General features: G+C 50.6%; 1 protein-coding gene across 2 annotated transcripts in view; it reads left to right on the top strand.

Annotated features, from left to right (window-relative positions):
- ZFHX3 (zinc finger homeobox 3) overlaps positions 1-21,866 on the top strand; it is a 252,143-nt gene that overhangs the window by 77,595 nt on the left and 152,682 nt on the right. For both annotated transcript variants that reach the window (XM_049703073.1, XM_049703074.1), the window contains exons 2-3: positions 8,379-11,137; positions 16,756-17,252. In XM_049703073.1, coding sequence (XP_049559030.1) covers positions 8,425-11,137; positions 16,756-17,252 — 3,210 coding nt within the window. In that variant the 5' untranslated portion in view covers positions 8,379-8,424. The remainder of the gene's footprint in view (positions 1-8,378; positions 11,138-16,755; positions 17,253-21,866) is intronic.

Below are 21,866 nucleotides of genomic sequence, written 5' to 3'. Positions count from 1 at the left end.
TACCTTTCCTCCAGACCCCCCCCACCCAAGTTAGCATTTTCTAAGTTCTGTTTGTATGTTTGTACTTACGCAGGTCTGTACAGACACACACTCTCACACTTTTTTTTCTAAGCAGTTTGAAAATCAAGACATCATGCCCCTTCACCTCTAAATGTATCAGTGTCTATGTCTTAAAAACAAAGATATTCTCTTATATAACCATACTGCAGTTATCAAAATTAGGAAATGAACATTCATCTACTACTACTGCCCAATCTACAGATCTTTATCAGATTTTGCAAGTTGTCCCAATTGTACCCTTTATAGGGAAAGAGAACCCAGATTCTTTGTTATGTTCATTGGTCACATCTCTTTAGTCCCCTTTAATCTGTCTTTCTGCCTCCTGACTGACATTTCTGAAGAGCCTAGGACATGTTTTTTGAATAGATCTATTTTTATTTATCTATTTATTTATGGCTGCGTTGGGTCTTTGGTGCTGCGCGCGGGCTTTCTCTAGTTGTGGCGAGCGGGGGCTGCTCTTCGTGCTTCTCATTGCATTGATTCCCTTGTTGCAGAGCACGGGCTCTAGGCGCGCGGGCTTCAGCAGTTGTGGCACGCGGGCTCAGTAGGAGCCTAGGACATTTTGTAGACTGTCCCCAGCTTGGATTTGCCTGATGCCCCCTCCATGATTAGACTCAGGTTTTGCATTTCTGGCAGGCATGTCAGGGAAGGGGTGTTGTGTTCTTCTCAGTGTATCCTCTCAGGAGACACAGGATGGCTATTTGTCTCATTCCTGGTGATCCTAGCTTTGATCACATGGTGAAGGAAGGTGATGTCTGCCAGGTTTCTCCACTGTAAAATCACTGTTTTTTCTTCTGTAGTTAATAAGTGTCTTGTGGGGAGATACTTTGAGACTGTGTAAATATTCTGTAACTACTCAAACTTCCACCCACCAGTTTTAGTATCCACCGATTCTTTCCTGAATGGGCTATTATGATGATGGTTACCAAATGGTGTTTTTCTAAATCCGTAATTCCCTCTGCATTTGTTAGTTGGATTTCCACCCTAAGCAAGAACTCTACCTTCTCCCACTTTTTTTTTTAATTTATAAAAGTATGGAATCATGGATTCTTATGTTATATATTGGGTTATAGTTCTTTACCCTCATGTAACTTTCTTGCTCAAATTGTCCCAGGTTCAGGCAGTGAGAGCCCTGCAACCTGCTCCTGGGTCCTTCGGTCCCACTCTCTTCATTCTTAGAGCACTTTCTTATGTTCTGGCTTAGAAAGATGCTCCACGCTCATCCTGCACTCTCCCTGCCCCAGCCCAAGAACCAGCCAGTTCTACAAGGAGACCTGGTTCTATTTAGAGGAGAATGGTTACACCACACACTTCTTCAGCTAAGAGGAAAAGAAAGAATGTGTATAGGAATCTTTTTTTTTCCCCTCTCAAAGTGTTATCATTTCTCCTAATGCCTTAATTTTCCCCATGTCTTTTTTAAGCATCTATTACATCTTGGATGTGGACAGTACAGAGATGAATGAGACATGGAACCTACTCTCAAGTTGCTTTCAGCCTAGTGGCAGAAACAGACCAGTCAACATATAATTACAGCAGTGCGATAACCCCAGAGTTGCAGTGTGTCCCCATATGCAGAACACTGTGGGATCACAGAGGAGGAGGTTAAAGCTGATAAAGCTGCCTGAGCAACCCGATGGAGCACTTGGAATGAATAGAATCTTCACATTTCAAAGGACCCAGGAGGCTGCCTGATGGAACCTCGGGCCATGGCAAAATGTCTTTTTTCTCCATTCATGAAACCAGAGTCAACATTCCATTGGGAGCTTTGATAATCTAGAGAAAGATTTTCATTTATATTGAGTTGAACTCTTAATTTTTAATAAATTCCCCCTCATTACTCCTAGTTAAACCCTGAAGCTAAGTAGGAGACTCGGAACTAATCCTCCGCGTACGTGGCGGGCGGGCCTTCGCATGGCGTAGGATAGTTGTCTTGCCCTGCAGTGGGGACCTCGCTTTTCTTTGCTCTTGAGCTGATCGTGGTCAAGCCATGATTCACGTGGTCAAGACACGATTCAGTTGTCAGTACCCCTCTTACCGAGATTTCCCCATGTGGCTCATAACATTCTTCATGCAGGCAGAGAAAATGATGGGGCTGTGATCCTGCTGAGTTGGAACAGGTAGAGGTACCCCCTGTAGCCCAGAGGCCACATTTATGTCTTTGGTCACCATGTCAGCTTTGGGCTGCCACTGAATTTGTAGTGAAGTAACACCTCCAGGGTTTCTTTGCATGAACTACTGTTAATCCAGGTCTCTTCCGTTCTCTGTTGGTTTTACTGTTTGCCTGAACTGAAATACAAGGCTTCCTACTTATCCTTTCAGAATTTCATCTTGTTCCTTTCAGCCTGTTGTTCCAACTTATCGAGATTTTTTTTTTAAGTCCTGATTCCACTAATTAGCATATTGGTTAGTCCTCTCGACTTTATTTACTTTGCAAATTGGTGTATGTGCTTGGTCTCCTCTGCCCCTCAGGTTGTTGATTTAAGCGAAGGGAACCAGGGATAAGGCAGGAATTAAGGCATGTCCCCAGGCACATTGACCTTTGAGTGGGTACTGTATATGCCCCACCCCCCCACGCTGCGTGGCATGCAGCATCTTACCCTACCCAGGGATCGAACCTCGTGCCCCCTGTAGTGGGAGCGCAGAGTCTTAACCACTGGACTGCCAGGGAATTCCCTGAGTGGGTACTTTAGGTAACGGCATCCTCCAGCTTTAAAATCAGGCAGACTTTATAAGACATTTTGCTACCCTAGATACAAAGAAATGATAAACTTTGGGATATGTTATTAAAATCAAAAAGTACCCTCTACTGCATTTCTCAGATCATTGAATCTAACTGAAGCTGCTTTTCAGTTTATTTTATGTGAATTTTCTTACTGAACCTACAGCTAATTGCTAATTCCTCAGGACTTTTTTCTCCCCAGATGCTATTCAGCAACTGTCAACTCTGTTCTCAAACTGTGAGGAACTTGCAGTATATAATCTATAACATATCCTTTTAAATTTAATATATATATTTATATTTACTTTATCCAAAATGATGATACACGTCACTCCTTCCCCTTCTCTTGTTTTATATTACTTCTGAGTGCTTTTTCACATTTAACATTGTATTTATTTGTTTGCAGTCTTTGCCCCACAAGAATGTAAGCTGAGACCTGTCTATTGTTGATTCTCTAGCATCAGGCACATAATAGGTGTGCAGTAAATGTTCAGTTAATGTATGAATGAATGAATACATTTCTAGATTTATAGTTTCTGGAATCTGCCTTTTTTTTTTTTTCTTAAAAGAAGTCAGGATAACGGGCCTACCGTACAGTTCTTTGCAACAGCAAAGAACTTTTATCCCCGTCTCTCCTGTATGAAGATATCCAAGTAAGAGAGTCCATTTTGAACTCTCCTCCCCCGCCACTCCCAAGCAAAAAAAAAAAAGGGCGTGTGTATGAACTGGCAGTGTTCCATTACATAGCAGTCCTGATAGCCCATGATCTTAGAACAGTCCCTGGTACCTAAAGATTGAATGTAAATGTCAGATGTTCTGAAGTTCTCTTTGAGAAATAGACACTACAGAAAAACACAGTAGAGTGGCAAAGAACACAGACTCCACAGCCAGACTACGGTTTTGTCATTTAGGCTGCATAACTTGAGCAACCTCAGTTTTCCCTTCTTCAAAATGGGGATAAAAATAGCGCCTATCTCACTCAGGACTTCTCTGGTGGTCCAGTGGTTAAGACTTCACTTTCCAGTGCAGGGGGTGCAGGTTCAGTCCCTGGTCGGGGAGCTAAGATCCCACATGCCTCACAGCCAAAAAGCCAAAACATAAAACAGAAGCAATATTGTAACAAATTCCATAAAGGCTAACAATGGTCCACATCAAAAAAAAATTTAAAAAAATAGCACCCATCTCATGGAATGTTATGAGCATTGAGGTGGCGTTGAACCCACAGGCCTTACCATGATGCCACACACAGGAAGTGATGACTTCCCTTAAGATGATTTTCATTTTAAAAAGCCTTGGGAAATAAAGGCGCGAAGGAGGAAATGAAATAGCCCATAACCTCATCCCCTAGCAATTACCGTTGTAAAATTTTTTGATAGAAATCTTATGTATTTCCATATGCAGACCTATATAGGCTTTGTTCACTCAGCATCCTGTGTGATCATTTTCCCACGCCCATAACTAGTTTCTTTTAAAAATGCCATTTTTTAACATCCTATGGAATGCTATGCACTGTAATTTATTTAGAGAGTACCTTGTTTCGCCACATTATTTCCATCTTTTTTTTTCTGTTATGAACACTGTGATGAATAATCTTATATCTCTTTGCATATCTTGGATTGTTTCCTGGAATGGGGGAATTGCTGAGTCAAAGGGCACGTGCATTTTTGAGGCTTTTGATACCCACTGCCAAATCGCGGTGCTCATCGAATCCCCCTCCAGCAGACTAGGGAGTCCCCGGGAGCCCTCCGGTTTGCTTCTCTCTGGCGATGCTGCATGGGTTATTCACGAGGGGGGGGGGCGGGCAACAGTTTCTGGCTGTCTCTGCTCTCTCTTTGTTTTTTTCTTCCCCTTTGTTTCCTTTCTTGGTTTTCTGCCAAACTGCCTCTTGTGAAAGGACCGCCTAATTAACCCTGTGCTAATTAACAATTTAAAATTACAGAGTGCGACTGTTCATGTTTAATTCTCCAGGAGCTGGCGCATCAGTGGAGCCCTCTCCCCTTCCAAGTAACTGCACCTCCCACCCCAGCTTCCCTGTAACTGTTGCATGGAGCCCGGTTCTGTCTCCTTAAGGGAATGGGATAAAGCTGTCACATCACATCTTCTCAGTTGAAAGAGCAAGATGGGGGGGGTGGGCGTGGCGCCCAGGATAACAGGGTGGAGTTTTATAATTTTAAACCATCTTTGAAAAATAAAGACCGATATTGGCAAAGATGCAGGGGCTTTACAGATAGGTTCCAAGGAAACTATAACTTGTGGGAGAAGCAAGAGCAGGGGGCTCTCGATGAAGATGTTAGAACTTTTCTGTGCAAGAAGACTTCTCACAGGGCAGAGGGAGGCGCTCAGCAGAGAGTGCGACGCTAGATCCCTCCCGTATCTTCCCTTTAACTCTCTTACTGGAGAGGTGTGCTCAGTTGAAATCTAACTGAATTCTTAAAACCACACACACACAAAATATCCTTGCTGAGTACGACACTGGTGGTCATGAGTAGAACACGTCTGTGTTTAAAGGGGATTTTGGGGTGTAAATGGCTGGAGGGAAGCAGGCTGCAGGAGGGGTTGCGGGTTTGTGCTGTGTGTGCTGGCCCTGGAGGTACTGGAGGAGTATGTGTGGGGGGGCAGAGCTGCACGTATGGGGGCTGTGAGAGCACCGGGACCCGCTGGATTCCCAGGCTGCCGTCCGTAACTGAAGATCATTGATTTTACGGGAAACCGTGTTTACAGACAGAGTGCCGATCGACCTGCTGAGTTGACTTCTGCCTCCTTAAGTAAGAACTATCTTTTTCTTATTGACTAGCTGATAAACAGAGTGAAAGGAGCTGCTGGCCGGGCAGGAGAGTGGGAGAGGGCCTGAGGTTCTGGAGCTGAAGGATGGGGCAGGGCTAAGAGATTTCTTCATCTCTGTGCTCTGGTCCCCTGTTGTCCACCCCCATCCCTGCGCTTCCCAGGGACTGGTGGGTGAGCCCAAGACTGACCCTGCCTGGTTACCTAGCAGTGCAGGCCCCAGGCATGGAGGAGCTGGTGGTCTGGTGAAGTTGTTATAAAAGAGAGAGTGTCTCACTCAAGCTTTAATAATGCACATCCCCTGGGCATTTGTATTAAAAATGCAGATTCTGATCTGAGAGTCTGCGCTTCTCACAGGCTCACTGGGTGAGCTCACTGGCCCTGAACCACACGTGACTTAGCAGAGTTGTAAGAGCTTCTGATTGCCCTGGCCAGCAAGCATTGAAAGGAAGTCCAGAACTGGTGCCTGAGGTCCAGAGTGGGATCCTTCTTTCCCACCAGCATCTCAGTGGGCTGTTGCCCCTGCAAATGAGTGGTCCCCTGTGTGTCCCCTCTCATGGGGCTAGCGTCACCACGACGGGTGCATCTGTCTTTGCCTATAAGGTCATCTTTTCTTGACACCTTTTGCTGAGGAATAGAAAACAAAGTTAGGTGAGTTTTTAGAAGTCCCAGTCCCTTAGCTGGATGATTTGTGGAGGAGGAAGAAGAAGAGAGCAGAGCAAGAGAAACCCACCAATTAATTGGTAAATGCTTACAGGTTTCTTAGCCCAGTCCAGGCTGGAGAGGAGATTGGCTTTGCTGTCGATACACAAGTCCCTGGTGAAGCATCAAAGCTGTTCCCCTTTATCAATCGTGGCCTCCCCTTCCCGCATGTTCCTGTAACTTACCAAGCATTTATGACATTGATTTTACGATCGGGCTGTTAACCCTCCCGCCCCTTCAGGCCTGCCAACCTTTTTGGCCTGAGCTGTCAATCAGATGTCATCCAGCCAATTATGTGCGTCCTTAGGAAGAGCCACCCTGGATTCTCACCTGTATCCCAGCTGAGCCTTGCGAGGAAGTCTCATCGCCCTTGCTGTTTGGTTTGGTGTGGTTATCTTTGTTTAAAGTCAATATGTCTTTTCTCAGGCACACGGAACCTTGTTGTAATGGAGTTTGAGGTTATATGCTGAGAGGTGGTGTGTGTTTTAAACAAAACGTGACACGTCCTTCCAGAAAGTTGTTTCTCCTGAGACTTCTGGTAAACCTGCCTTCCCCGTCTTTTCCCGAGGGGGAGCTATTCGCTCACTGTGCAGTCGAGAATCAAGCAATGAAAAAAGAGTGGGAAGATGGGGGTTGGTGGGGAGGGAGACCAAACGCAGCCAAAACCTTCATCCACTGTGTGTGAATGAGATGGTGGGTGGAGAAGCAGCCACGTGTTCTCCTGGAAGGAGGTGTGGCGGGAGGGTGGCCTGGGATTTGCAGCGAATGCTCAGGGCCTTGCGAGGCGCTGCGTTGCCTGTTGGAGCGGGGCCGGACGGAAGAAATACTCCTGTGATGTTGTTGCCACAGGAGCAGAGCGGTGGCGGGTGATCTGATGTCTCCCTCCCCAGGGACGCGAGGTCTCAGAGGGCAAATTCAGCTTAGTGGCACTTTGGAGTTGGAAACGGAAAAGCCCCAGGGCTGAAGGACAGCTGCTTTGGGTAGCGACTAATAACTAAGAGGCAGGTGTGGAACGGGGGCTGGCGGAGCCCAGCTGCCATCTCTGCTCGCCGCGAAGATCCTTGACAGCAGAACCACCCAGCCAGTGGTGAACGGGCTCATCCAGGCAGGGCGAGATCCTCTCCGCTGGCGGGGAAGTCGGCCCGTTGAGAGTCGGGGTGGCTCTTCTTAGAAACATCAAGCTCACGTTTTGCACCTACATATTTTGAGTCTGAAACCAGCTGAGTCACAAGCAAGGGTGTTCTGTGGGTTGTAGGGAGGGGATGGGAATTGGGAGATCCGCCTTTCTCGGCGCCCGGATGGCACTGGCCTCGTTTTTAGATTTAGGCCCTCAGTTTTACTGCTTGTAAAATGGGACGATGTTTCCCAGGCTCGGAGAGGATGAATGCAGCCGTGGGCCCTTTTGGGGGCTTTGCAGAGCTTGTCCAGGCCTGCACGCTTGCCCTCGAGCCCTGTAGTCCTCAGCACTTTTCCGTGAACTTCTCAAACTAGAAATTGGGTCAGTATGAGCGACGGCACAACTTCGCCTCTAAATCAAATGGCGTATCCTCTCCCAGGTTCATGATTCTTCCTCGAGGGCTGCAAAGTCTTCCTCCTCCTGTCTGTCCGTCCCCGGCGTCCCCCTGGCCCCCAGACAGTGCGGGCAGCCGGCGTGGCTTTGTGCTGCCATCTGCGTGCGGCAGGGCTGCTGTTCTGTGTCCTCGGCGGGGCCTGGCGAGTTGACGCCGTCCTCCTCCTCCCCTGTGGCTCATCGCCCGGCCCCGACTCTGACGCTGTGCTTGCAAAGAACCCAGATTCGAACCGGTCTCCAGGGGTAGAGCTGCCAACAGTCTGAAGACGAAGAGGGATTCTCCTGATGCCCCTTTCCCCACACCTCCACCCCCGCTTCTGCCACGCAACCTGGCCGTGACACCCAGGGGCGCTGCCCACCCTCTGCGCCTCGACGGGGTGGGGCGACGGCCGGGGTCCCCACTGCCCCGCGGTCTCTGTTGTGGGTGTGGACAGAAGCCTGTTAGAGCGCTCTGTGTGGGACCTTAGCCTCGGCCCTCCTAACCTCTTTCCTTTCTCTCTCTCTTCCCCCTCTCTCCCTCCTCTCCCCCTTGCCTCCGCCCTTCAGGTCCGATCCGTACTGGGTGCAATGAAAGCTCCACGCAGGCCTTACCATGGAAGGCTGTGACTCGCCTGTCGTCTCGGGGAAGGACAATGGGTGCAGTATCCCTCAGCACCAGCAATGGACTGAACTCAACAGCACCCACCTCCCCGACAAACCCAGTAGCATGGAGCAGTCCACAAGCGAGAACCACGGGCCCCTGGACGGCCTGAGGGCCCCCTTCAATGAGCGCCTCGCGGAGAGCACCGCCCCGGCCGGGCCCGCTGCCGAGCCCGCCGGCAAGGAGGTCAGCTGCAACGAGTGCCTGGCCTCCTTCGCCAGCCTCCAGACCTACATGGAGCATCACTGCCCCGGCGCGCGCCCCCCGCCGCCCCTGAGGGAGGAGAGCGGGAGCGACAGCAGTGAGGAGGGGGACGAGGAGAGTGACGTGGAGAACCTGGCCGGGGAGATCGTGTACCAGCCGGACGGCTCGGCGTACATCGTCGAGAGCCTGAGCCAGCTGACCCCGGGCGGGGGCGTGGGTGCGGGTGGCAGTGGGCCCCTCCCGTCGCTCTTCCTGAACTCTCTCCCCGCCTCGGCGGGCAAGCCGGGGGACCCTTCCTGCGCTGCGCCCGTCTACCCACAGATCATCAACACTTTCCACATAGCCTCATCCTTCGGGAAATGGTTTGAGGGCCCAGACCAGGCTTTCCCGAATACCTCAGCCCTGACGGGGCTCAGCCCCGTCCTGCACAGCTTCCGCGTGTTTGACGTGCGACACAAAAGCAACAAGGATTATCTGAACAGTGACGGCTCTGCCAAGAGCTCCTGCGTATCCAAAGATGTTCCCAACAATGTGGACCTGTCCAGATTCGATGGCTTCGTGCTCTATGGCAAGAGGAAGCCCATCCTGATGTGTTTCTTGTGCAAACTCTCCTTCGGGTACGTCCGTTCGTTTGTGACCCATGCGGTGCACGACCATCGAATGACCCTGAGTGAAGATGAGCGGAAACTTCTTAGCAACAAGAACATCTCCGCTATCATCCAAGGGATCGGCAAAGACAAGGAACCCCTTGTAAGTTTTCTGGAACCAAAAAACAAAAACTTTCAACTCCCTTTAGTTTCCACCGCTAACCTCATAGGCCCCGGACACAGTTTTTATGGTAAATTTAGTGGCATTCGAATGGAAGGGGAGGAGGCTCTCCCAGCCGGCCCTGCCGCCGGCCCCGAGCAGCCCCAGGCTGGTATCTTGACCCCCGGCGCCCTCTTGAACCTTGGCGGGCTCACCAGCTCGGTCCTGAAGACCCCCATTACCTCAGTCCCCCTGGGGCCTCTGGCCTCCAGTCCTACCAAATCCTCAGAGGGCAAGGACTCTGGGGCAGCAGAAGGAGAGAAGCAAGAAGTGGGCGATCCGGATTGCTTCTCCGAGAAGGCGGAGCCGGCCGAGGAGGAGGCCGAAGAGGAGGAGGACGAGGACGAGGAGGAGGTGGAGGACGAGGACGAGGACGAGGATGACGAGGACGACGAGGATGAGGGCTGCAAAGGGCTCTTTCCAAGCGAGTTGGACGAGGAGCTGGAGGACAGGCCCCCCGGGGAGTCTGGGGCCGCAGCAGGTAGTGGCAGCAAAAAGGACCTTGCTCTCTCAAACCAAAGCATTTCTAACTCCCCCTTAATGCCTACTGTGCTCCAGACCCTGTCGAGGGGCGCAGCTTCTACTAGTTCTAATTCCGCTTCTTCCTTTGTTGTCTTTGATGGTGCGAACAGGAGGAATCGTTTAAGCTTTAACGGTGAGGGCGTCAGGGCCAACGTGGCAGAGGGCGGCAGGAGGCTGGACTTTGCTGATGAAAGTGCCAATAAAGACAATGCCACAGCACCAGAACCAAATGAAAGCACAGAGGGGGACGATGGGGGCTTCGTCCCCCATCACCAGCATGCTGGCTCCCTCTGCGAGCTTGGGGTGGGGGAGTGCCCCTCGGGGAGTGGCGTGGAGTGCCCCAAATGCGACACGGTCCTGGGTTCCTCCCGCTCGCTGGGCGGCCACATGACTATGATGCATTCTCGCAACTCGTGCAAGACACTCAAGTGCCCCAAGTGCAACTGGCACTACAAGTACCAGCAGACGCTGGAGGCGCACATGAAGGAGAAGCACCCGGAGCCGGGGGGCTCCTGCGTCTACTGCAAGAGCGGGCAGCCCCACCCTCGGCTGGCCCGAGGCGAGAGCTACACGTGTGGTTACAAGCCTTTCCGCTGTGAGGTGTGTAACTACTCCACAACTACCAAAGGCAACCTCAGCATTCACATGCAGTCCGACAAGCATCTCAACAACATGCAGAACCTGCAGAACGGAGGGGGCGAGCAGGTCTTCAGCCACACGGCTGGGGCGGCGGCGGCGGCTGCCGCGGCGGCGGCCGCCGCGGCCAGCATCGGCAGCTCCTGTGGGGCCCCCTCGCCCACCAAACCAAAAACCAAACCCACCTGGCGGTGCGAGGTGTGCGACTACGAGACCAACGTGGCCAGGAACCTCCGCATCCACATGACGAGCGAGAAGCACATGCACAACATGATGCTGCTGCAGCAGAACATGACCCAGATCCAGCACAGCCGCCACCTGGGCCTCGGCAGCCTGCCCTCGCCCGCCGAGGCCGAGCTCTACCAGTACTACCTGGCCCAGAACATGAGCCTGCCCAACCTGAAGGTGGACAGCGCCGCCCCCGACGCCCAGTTCGTGATGGGCGGATTCCAGTTGGACCCCGCCGGGCCCATGGCCGCCGTGACGCCCGCTCTAGGTGAGGCTTGACTCCGTGTGTGTCTGTTCTGAGGATGGGAGTTAAAGCGGGGGACGCTGCGAGTGGGCCGAGATCGTGTTGACTTGGTGGATTCTGTCGAGTCCGGTGGATCTGGGGGATCTTTATTTTCTTGAGAGTTGTTTTGTGCTCAACTTGAGCGTCCAGCCCTCACGTCTTTTTCTCAAGAATCCCTTGAACTCTGTGTGAGCCTGTGGAAGATGGTTTGCGTTCAACAGAGACATGATTACACTCCGGCTCCACGGGTCGGGATTAAAATTTAAGTGTTTCCTCTAGTTTTTGGCTTCGGGTCAACTTTCCCTTCTGTTCCCATTCCCCCTTTCTCTGTCCCTTTCTCGATTTGAAAAATTGCCACAATCCCCCTAAACTTTGGGGTTCCATTAAATATTTATCGAAATGTACAGGAAACGGTAGCTGGAGTTTTAAATAGGGACAGTCATCTCCGGAAGAGGAACTGGAAACCGTAGTGTGCCTTATTTAAATAAGCCAAGGCTGGTTCCGAGCTGTCTGGGAGCCACCCAGATACGTTTCTCAGAGCTCTCCAGTGTTTTCACCAGGACCTTGATGAAAGAGACGGGTTCTTTCTCTTTCTTACTTTGCATGAGTTGCCAGTGATCAGTATAGTTGGGAATTAGATGACCCTGGGGCACCGTGAGGAGTGGTGTGATAGATGAGAGATGACTAAATTCTAAAATTGTAAATTAAAGAAAGCCCAGTTTTAATATCAGATCCCGGTTAACGGAGCCTTTGTTGCCATGGAGAACATGGCTCCGTATTAGAAGACATGGGTTGGCCGTTTTACCATTGGCTTAATAGAGCTAGAACGGGACCAAGAGGATGGGATTTGAATGCCAAAAGCCGTGACTCTATTTCTGTTTAATTTTTTAAGAAGTTTTTTATTGGAGTATAGTTGATTTACAGTGTTGTGTTAGTTTCAGGCATACAGCAAAGTGAATCAGTTGTACATATGTTCACTCTTTTTTTTTTTTTTAAGATTCTTTTCCCATTGACAGAGTATTGAGTAGAGTTCCCTGTGCTGTATACTAGGTCTTTGTTAGTTATCTATTTTATATATAATAGTGTGTATACGTCAATCGCAATCTCCCGGTTTATCCCTTCCTACCCCCCCACCCCCGCACCCCCTGGTAACCGTAAGTTTGTTGTCTACATCCGTGACTCTACTTCTGTTTTGTAAATAAGTTCATTTGTACCTTTTCCTTAGGTTCCACACATAGGCAATACCATATATTTGTCTTTCTGTGTCTGACTTACTTCACTCAGTATGACAATCTCTGGGTCCATCCATGTTGCTGCAGAAGCCATGACTCTTCATGTACAAAGAATCATGACCATTTCTGGGGGAGAGCTTCTGTAGCAAGAAAATGTACAAACCAGTTTCGTGAGGACCAGTGTGATGGTTGGGCCCCTCCTGCCCCGACTGTGTGTGCCTCGGACACGCACTGCCTGGTCTTCATTCCCTGATCCTGCTAACCTCTTGAGACCAGCAGTGATGTCCTGAATGAAACAGGATACCCTTCCTGACATGGGAGCGAGTTGTTCTCGGCCACAAAGCGTGAGCAGGTGCCTTTATCCTAGGATGGCTTAGGTTCATGCCAGAGGGCTAAACCTCCCCAGTAGGCACGTCTTTATTTGTGTGGTGTTGCAGTGCTAATTGCTGCTGCTGAGTGATATTTCACAGCATTTAATTTGTTGTTCCTACCATGCATTTAAATTTGAATCCTTGCTACTTTAATCTTGTTTTCTGTTTTGGAACATTGACCTGTTGATCTTTTCTTACCAAACAATTTGAGGATGTTTTACCCACTGGTTAATCATCATGGATGCATAGGGCTCAGTCATCTTATTCGTCCCCAGAGTGAACCACAGGGGATGCACACCTGGGAGTGGCTTCAGTACTCGAAGACTTTTCACTTTTTAAAGCCTATGGGAATTGGGGTTTTCTCGTCTAGAGATTTAAAATCTTGGGGAGGCAGATCTTGGAGTAAATCAAAGATAATGTAAGTGGAATGAAGACACAGAAAAATGGATGGGTTCATACTGGGTCACAATGAAGACTTTTTAATTACCTTGAGAACCAGTAATCCTGACTAAGACTTGAATTGAGTGGTAGAGGAATAGTTTGCTTCTAACACCTGCTGTCTGTGAGTCTGCGGGGCATCGTGCATTCCGGGCAGATGGCAGGTGCACATACATAGAGGATCCAGACTTCATTTCTTAAAGAGAATAGAGTAATAGAGCGCTTCCTTCTGAAGACCTTATCCAGGTAGCCAAGGAGGGCCCTGAGTTTCCAGTGTCGCTGCCTGTCAGCCGAGGTGAGTCTCTGGAGACCTCCTGTGCCTGCCTTAAGCCACCAGAGCCGTCGAGGCGGAGTGAGGGTGACAGATACTTTATGCCGGAAGCCGGCGTGGGTATGATAGGATGTATCCACTTGGACCCACAATTTAAGTCGCACGACCTCTGTAGAAGCCAACATGTGCAAATGAAAAGAGCGTAACTTTCAGTTCTGTCTGCAGCTCAGCTGATTCTTCCTTAGGCTGTCTATGAGAAGGCTGTGGGCGTTATTAGGTATTACTGGGCTCTACAGCGGGGAGGTAGTGTTTGTGAACTACACTCTTGCTTACACAGTTGATGTTCTCATACTGCCTTGGACAGAAACTCCTCCTTCCTGTTATCAGACAGATGCTGATCTGGGGGTGCGTTCTTCCTAGAGGCCTTCAGGGAAAAGTTCCGCACCCTCGCTCTGGTCTGGTTGAATTTGCCTCCATTTGTAGACCAGATATTAGGCCTGAGGTCAGATGAACATCCTCCCAGACATTCCTTTGGACTACAGTTGAGCCCAGCACCGAAAACTGGGTAGCTTGCCAAGGCGTCTACAAGCTTCCCGAGTAGCCAGCCAGCCACAGGACACCTACATGAGCTTTAAGAGCTCCTCTGATTCTGCTTTTGTTTTTTCGTGTGTGTTTTTTCGGTACGTAGGCCACTCACTGCCGTGGCCTCTCCCGTTGCGGAGCACAGGCTCTGGACGCGCAGGCTCAGCGGCCATGGCTCACGGGCCCAGCCGCTCCGCGGCACGTGGGATCCTCCCGGACCGGGGCACGAACCCATGTCCCCTGCATCGGCAGGCGGACTCCCAACCACTGCGCCACCAGGGAAGCCCTGATTCTGCTTTTGATTGTAGAAGGTGTCTTTTAATCCCTCTGCCTCTCTGAGGGTGTGCTCGTGGGCGGGACTCAGGTGCCAGGGTGTCAGCTTCCAGCCTTAAAGTCAGGTGTGTGGGGACATGGGGCCCATTCCTCTCCAAGACCATCTGTCCGGCATGATTCATGAGTAGGCACCCGCTAAGTTCTCAGTGTGGGCACTCTCCTCCCACATGCCTGAGAATTGGGTGAGGTTCCTCTATTTCTCGGCGGCTGAATTAGTTCCTTGCAGCCCTATGGATTTGTAGAATTCCAGACCCTAGGGGTGTCTCTCCAGGGTATAGTTCTCAAGGGAGTTTTGGCTTGCCTGTCGCCCACATCTCACTGCTTCTCTGCTTCTGTCTTTGATTTGCATTTCATTTTAAGAGCTTGGGATGGCAACAGGGACCTATTTCCTCTGTGTGTTCCGAGGACTTCTCATTTTCACTCAGGCCTCCAGCCAGTGACAGCTGCATTTCTCTTTAGAGCGATATGGATGTGCTGAGGTTACATTTAAAAAGTGGAAAAGATCTGATGCTTCAGGTGGTCGGCATCAGAAACAAAGATGTGTTTGCTCCTTGTCCTACCCTCCGGGCAGTTTCCGCTTTCACTGAACACCGCACATGTTTCATGGATGCTGTCTGGCCTTCGTCCCCATCGAGGGATGGAGCTTTTAGGCTTTTTTCCCCTATCTCTTTTTCTCTCTTGTCCTAAAAAGAGTGTCACAGTTATGGCTCCTCTCACCAGGGGAGATGGCAAGAGAGAAGACAAGCAGAAAGCTTCCCCGGTCTTCTGACCTGTGTGCGCACAAGATTTCTGTGTCTCGCTGGACTGTCCACAGGCTTCAGATGCAGCCACTCTGCTCAGTCAGGCCTGTACTGAGCTGCTCGCTCGAAGTGCCTTGTGTAGCATAAATAAGAAAATCTTTTTTTTTAAAATAATAACGTCTTTTCCTTGATTAGCCACTAACTTGGATTCTAATCAGTCATTAAAAAAAAAAAAAATAACCTCAGCCCAACCACATGTAGAAGGTCAAGTTTAAGTATCAGTTGGGGAGTGACAGGGGCAGACGTCATAGCTCAAGCGTGCGTATGTTTAGGGGAGAGGCAAAAAACAGAAGCCGAGGCTCAGCATTCTGCTTGACTGTTCGCTTCTAGGTAACGGAGGGAAGGCTGCTCTTTCCAGGCCTTTCCCGTGGCATAAATAAGAGCTCAAAGTATTAATTTACCGCTGGTGAATGAGAGCCGGTCCCTGGTTTACGCAGGGCAGCGATGGACTGAAAAAGAGCAGGGGTGGAGAGGGAGGAACACAGCTTCCTCAGGCCCTTTTTTTCAGGGCTGTGAGCGGACCTCTGCGTTTCACTGTCCATCTGGATCCAACTTCCCAAACCTGTAACATTTTGGCTGCTTTGTACCTTGTCTGGCACATCAGACATTTGAGCCTCTGAGCAGGGGCCTGTGTACCCTCTAGAGGTTCAGCAAGGAGAAGCCTGGACCCTTGTCCTAAAGAGGCTACACCCTGATGGGGACACTGGCCAACACGTGGCTCTGTATGTGGCAGACATACGCCAAAGGAGAATGCGACATGTCCCATGTAGGGGGCTCATGGAACGGAAATGATCGTATCTTGGGGAGGTGTGGGAGGAGCCAGCGCCATTGACAGGCAGGTAGGCTACTGACCAGTGGGGTGTGACAAGGAATAGGGAGATCATTCCCGAAATCTCAGATTTAGAGCTGTGCTGTCCAGTACAGTAGCCACTAACCTAAATGTAAATGAATTAAAAATAAAAAAAACTAAAAATTCAGTTCTTCAGTTATACCTTAGCCATATTTCAGTTGTCCAGTAGCTACACGTGACCAGTGGTTTGCACATTGGACAGTGCAGATACAAAATGTTTCCATCTTCGCAGAAAGTTCCTGTTAGATAGCACTGCTTGAGGTAAATTCTGCGCCCACTTCTGATTCACCATGAAGGCGTGCTGTCTTAGAATGCAGCTATAACTCATCTCCAACATTTCGGGGACGGGAGTTTCAGATTCTGTTATGTCCAGTGAATGATGCTTTTATTTCTGTCTTTTCTTGGGTCTGAGCGAGGAGCTGTATTGAAATATTCAAGCGATTAAGCGGTTCCTACATTCTTCTAGGCGTTCTTTTCCAAAAGAAGAAACAAACAAACAAACATACAGCCTTCCACACATTTCAGAATGTCCATAGGAAAGATGCGAACACATCAAGTTGATTTTTGTTGTAGTTTTTCCCGGTTAGTAGCACCTTGCAGTGCTTGAAATGGGATCTTTTTTCTGCTGGAACCTGGGTGGAGGGTGGGGGAGGGCCCATGGTGCCTCACTTAGGGCTGCCGCTGTGAGCCTGGCCTCTGATTCTCTGCCCCTCTCCTTCCCTGCAGTGGGCGGTGAGATCCCCCTAGACATGCGGCTCGGGGGCGGGCAGCTGGTGTCAGAGGAGCTGATGAACTTGGGCGAGAGCTTCATCCAGACCAACGACCCGTCGCTGAAGCTCTTCCAGTGTGCCGTCTGCAACAAGTTCACCACGGACACCCTGGACCTGCTGGGGCTGCACATGAACGTGGAGCGCAGCCTCCCTGAGGACGAGTGGAAGGCCGTGATGGGGGACTCGTACCAGTGCAAGCTCTGCCGCTACAACACCCAGCTCAAGGCCAACTTCCAGCTGCACTGCAAGACAGACAAGCACGTGCAGAAGTACCAGCTGGTGGCCCACATCAAGGAGGGCGGCAAAGCCAACGAGTGGCGGCTCAAGTGCGTGGCCATCGGCAACCCTGTCCACCTCAAGTGCAACGCCTGCGACTATTACACCAATAGCTTGGAGAAGCTGCGGCTGCACACGGTCAACTCCAGGCACGAGGCCAGCCTGAAGCTGTACAAGGTAAGGCCCAGGCTGTCTCTGGAACGGAGTGGTTTGGATCCCTGGGTGACGGGGAGGGCTGGAGGCGGACACACAGAGAGGGGCTGGGGGCTGGCTGGCGCCCTGGCGTGGGGAGGGGAGCTGGCCGCCTGGTGGTGGGCTTCAGCTGGGAACTGCAGGGTCTGTGTGTGGGGTGCCTCATTTGGGGGGCAGGTTGTGTTTCCAGCGGCCCAATACTGCACATTGTTTCCTTTACCCTCCCACTGTCTTTAGAACTGACTTTTTTCCTATCCCACATTTGCTATTTCCCTAGTTCTGGCTTTGCCGTTGTTCTCCTGTGTTTCCCCTCTCTCCTGCAGGCTTTCTGTTCTCCTTTTCCATCTGGTTATTTCCCCCCTTTTTAGTCTCTTCTCCCCGGATGCCCCCTGGGGTTCTTTGTTTATTTGTTTGTTCGTTTGTTCATTCATTCATTTATTCAACAGGTACACATTAATCCCCAACCATGTACCAGGCCCTGTTCCGGGCCTACGTCCATGCACGAGGTAGACAAAACGTCCCTGCCCTCCTAGAGCTCCCGTTCTTTTTGGGGGCGGGGGGATGGATGATGAACGCAATGGATAAATTAGACGGTAGGCTAGAAGGTAGTGAATGCTATGGGGAAAAACAGGGTCGGGTGAGGGGCCCCTTTGTTCTTTTTCGCTCTGCTTCCCGTGTTCTACACCTCCTTTCTCTTCCTCATGTTTCAATTTTCCTTCTTCTTGCCGGGCTTCTCCCGTCCTCCACCTCTTACTCTGTCCTCTCTGCTTCTTCCTTCCCTCCCGTCCCTCCTTCCTCACCCCTCGCTGCCCCCTCCATTCCTTCTCTCAGTCCGCAGACAGTAACAAGGAGGAGGTGCTCGGCTACTGTAAATAGTCCTTTCACTGGCATGGCAGAATTGCTCCAGACGCTTCTATTGATTTTCACTGGACTTAAAGCCTCACCTTTTTCTCTAATCATCTCATAATGGCTTTAGTATGAACAATCAGGTACAAATCGCCGTAAATCTGCCCAGCCTCCCTCTCCGTCCCTTCCACGCCCTCTCCCTCTCTTTCTGTTTCCCTCCCTTTTATTGTCAGTCTCTCTTCTTTCCTTTTACACCGTTTCCCACATCTTTGGGCCAGCGAGCGCCACGTTTCTCCTGACCCTGAGCTGCTTTCATCCCCTTTCTGCTCATGGTGATTTTAAATGGAGACTCCAAGTAAGGAAGACTCTCATCCTCTCCCCGTATCGGCCTCTGCCGAGATTGATAAGTGTGATGCATTTTACCATCGCTCGTTCTCAGCTTATCAAGAGACCTGGGTAACAGGGATGAGAGACCATTTTAGGGAAAGGAGGAGAAAGCAGGCATGAGGTAGTGGGAATAGAATGTTCTGGAATTGGCTGCTGACTCTGGCACGGATGGGCTCAAGCGTTGCAGAGGGGAGGGTCTGGGCACCCCCACCCCTTGCCCTCTGTGAGCAGGACCCTCCCTGGATGGCTTCACCGTGTGCCACCCTCCTCGCCATCGCTTTAAATCGGAGGTTTTCATTGGCCACAGGGTGGTGCCAGTGTGGTCAGGAAAACCTGATGGAGAAACCGGAGGAAAAGAGTTTCTAAAGGACCCAACTGAGTGCAGTTAGTGCAGAGGACCCGGTGTGGCCCCGGAAGGTCGTATGCAGCTTTGATGGAGGTTGTTTAGAGGCGGCACGAAGCTGGCCTCTTCCACCTGAGGAAGAACATTGCCTTTTAGATGATAAAATGTGTGCGGTGGTGATTAGCTCTTCATGCTGTGGCCTCCAGTAAGAGTGGACCAGCCCTTGGATTTGCTTCTGAAGGGCCTGGAACCTGGAGGATTCGCTAAGCACATACCTTTTTGGTCCCTGGACCTCGTGCACTGGTCACGCCTAGAGGGTCGGGCTGTGGTGGTTTCCAGGGTGGATGTGAGGGAAGCAGTTTGAGTGTTTCCGTCTGTGCTTTGCTGAACTAGCTCTAGATGCTCATCCCCTGCCTTAGTTTCCTCATTTTATTTATATATATGTATGTATGTATGTATTTGTGTGTGTTTTTGAAGATGGAGCAAACTCCTGCCCCGAAAAGGCAGCATAGTAGAAGCATAAGTACTGGGGTGCAGGGTAGAATGTGGGAACCAGCACTTAGAGGGGAGGTGCCCAGGCAGTGCGTTTGGCTGGCGCATCTTAGGGGTGACCTCCACCCACATTCGGGGCCGAATCCCCCGTGTCAGGAGCCGAAGGTCGTCAGTCTGGTCTCATTGGGTGACGAGCGTCCCCGTGACTGCTGTGGGGGTGGGGAGTTCTCCCCCCCACTCCTGGATGTGACCCAGAAACTTAGCATCTCAGTGCCTGCCCCGGGCCTTTCTGTCCTACAGCGTGGCTGAGATAAACTCCTCTTGCCCCCGAGGGGGGTCCCTCTCACAGGGTCTTGTGAGTCCTCGGCTTTGGGGTGGGGCTTGGAGGTGTTTGAGAGTCAGTTTTTCTCTAGGCCGTGGTGTGGCCTGTGGTAAATGGAGATTGATTGCATGTTATTTTTCCTCTTGCTAATGTAATCCATTAGCCCAGCACATGCATAATCAGTTTAGAGCACAGTTAACTGGATATAATCGAGTTCTTTACTGTCTGCTAGAGAAACAGCTCCAGATGCTGCTGACCGGGAGGGCACCCGGCTTCTCCCACACGGCCCTCCGCACTAACCCCTTCCCCAAGGCCGACCCTAGCCCCCGCCCCACTCCCACGCCACCCACCCCATCTTGGTCCCCTGGCAAATTACTCACGATCGGTCGGCGAGAGACCCACACTTGCTTTCTGTTGCATCTGCTGAAGTGGTCGTGATGCATCCGACTTCCTCGTCGGACTCCCAGCCTCTCTTTGCCTTCCTCTTCCTTTGGCATGCTGAAGGAGACAGAGCAGCGGTCTCGGGAGATGCAAGCAGAAGTGTAGCTTTCCAGTCTGTCCTTGGACCACACACTGGTCCAGAGTCATTTCTCTCGGTGTCATAAATCCTGGCACGTATGTTGCTGGATTAGGACTGAGCTGTCTGAAAGCATGAGATAATTCCTAATCTGGACACAAGAGAGGGTTGGGCTAACCTGCAAAAAGGAGAAACTAGCGATACTCTCTCTTGGCTGGCTGGAATTGTCTAGTTTGGCTTATTGTGTGAGAGCAATTTTTAAATCGAGATTAACGTTCATCGAATTCTTCCTCCCTGCCTCCTGAAGTGAAGGAAAGTGGGGGTCAGCTGGGGAGCCCCAGGCATCAGATGGAAGCTGCTTCCTTTTTTCTTTGCTCCCAGGTTACTTTTCTGAAGTGCTCGTGATTAAATTCCTTGAGTCTTTTTATTGGGTCTTAAATAGCCGTGGCTCTGGTCCAGCCCCCAGTGCTCGTATGTCCAGACCCTCACAGCTGCTGTTATGGGCACTGTGATAGATTGACACAGAGACACAGCGGGAAGGCCAGGGGCACCAGTCAGGCTTAGAGGCTGAGCTCTTGGTTTTTTGCTTATAGTGATTCATCTGAGCCGGAATGGAAGTGTGTTGTGGGAAAGGTACTCGTCTCTCATTAGGGCTTGAGATCCAGAACGGGAATTCCTCACCTTACTGCTTTCCCACATAGATGTTTCACTCTTCTCCTAGAGGACCTGCTCCCAGGCCCCAGTCTCCCACTCCTTCCCCACACAGAGATGCGGGGTGTTCTTGCTTGTCTTAAGCAGGGGGGCAGCAGGTACTGCTAGCGACTGCCCTCCCCTCTCCTCCATGCTAGCGCAGATCCTGAGTCACTTTGTGGGTTCAGAGCTAGTGGGAGCTCTTCTGTGTTTATCTGGACTTGCCTGCTGTGTGGCTTCCCTGGTGAGCTCTCTGAAATCTGTAGTGTTTTCCGCTTGGGGGAGGAGGGTGCAGAAAGGGCAGTTGGAGATCGGTGCACACCTGCCAACTATTAGAATCTGTTTTTCACTTTGATGTTTTTCTTCACCTGAGAGTCATTGGGATGGAAATCCATCAACTTGAGCAGAGAGATTAAGACCCCCACCAGAATCTATTACTCAAACAGTTCCCAGCTGAGTTTTCTTTGATTGGGCCCAGCCCAAAAGTTTCATATTAATCTTAAATTATACACAAAGAAGGTTGTCTACCACAGGGTTGGGTCTGGGCCCCATGTGAGCTGCATCGGGCCAGCTAGGCAAACCGAGGGGGAGATGCCAGATCTATTCGGTTTCAAGTAGGAGGTAGAGTATGACACCAACTGACTGAACGATACTCACCCAAATTCTCCACGTAGTGGGCTTTGATGCTTGCCATGCTGTTGGGATTACTCGAGGTAGAATGAAGGAAGAAACCCTCTGTCAGACTCTGCATTACTCTAGCATCCATCTTCTCAGTTCTTTCCCTGACGGGGTTCACTCTCCCAGCAGGGCAGTAAATTCACCACAGGATGGATGGACAGATTGGAAGATGTACAACAAGTCAGAGGTTTGGTTTGCAGTTTGCATTCTTCATGCTCCTTTATGGGTGCGCGGGGTGGGGGTCTTAGGCACACATCTGCACGCTTCATGCCCACAGATGGTGACCGGCAGCCTTTGTGTTGCTTGGAAAGCAAAAAGCTGTCC

This window comes from Orcinus orca, chromosome 20 (genome assembly GCF_937001465.1).
Source record: "Orcinus orca chromosome 20, mOrcOrc1.1, whole genome shotgun sequence".
Taxonomy (NCBI): domain Eukaryota; kingdom Metazoa; phylum Chordata; class Mammalia; order Artiodactyla; family Delphinidae; genus Orcinus; species Orcinus orca.
The sequence above is the reverse complement of the archived record's forward strand: the minus strand, read 5'-3'. Positions and strand labels throughout refer to the sequence as shown.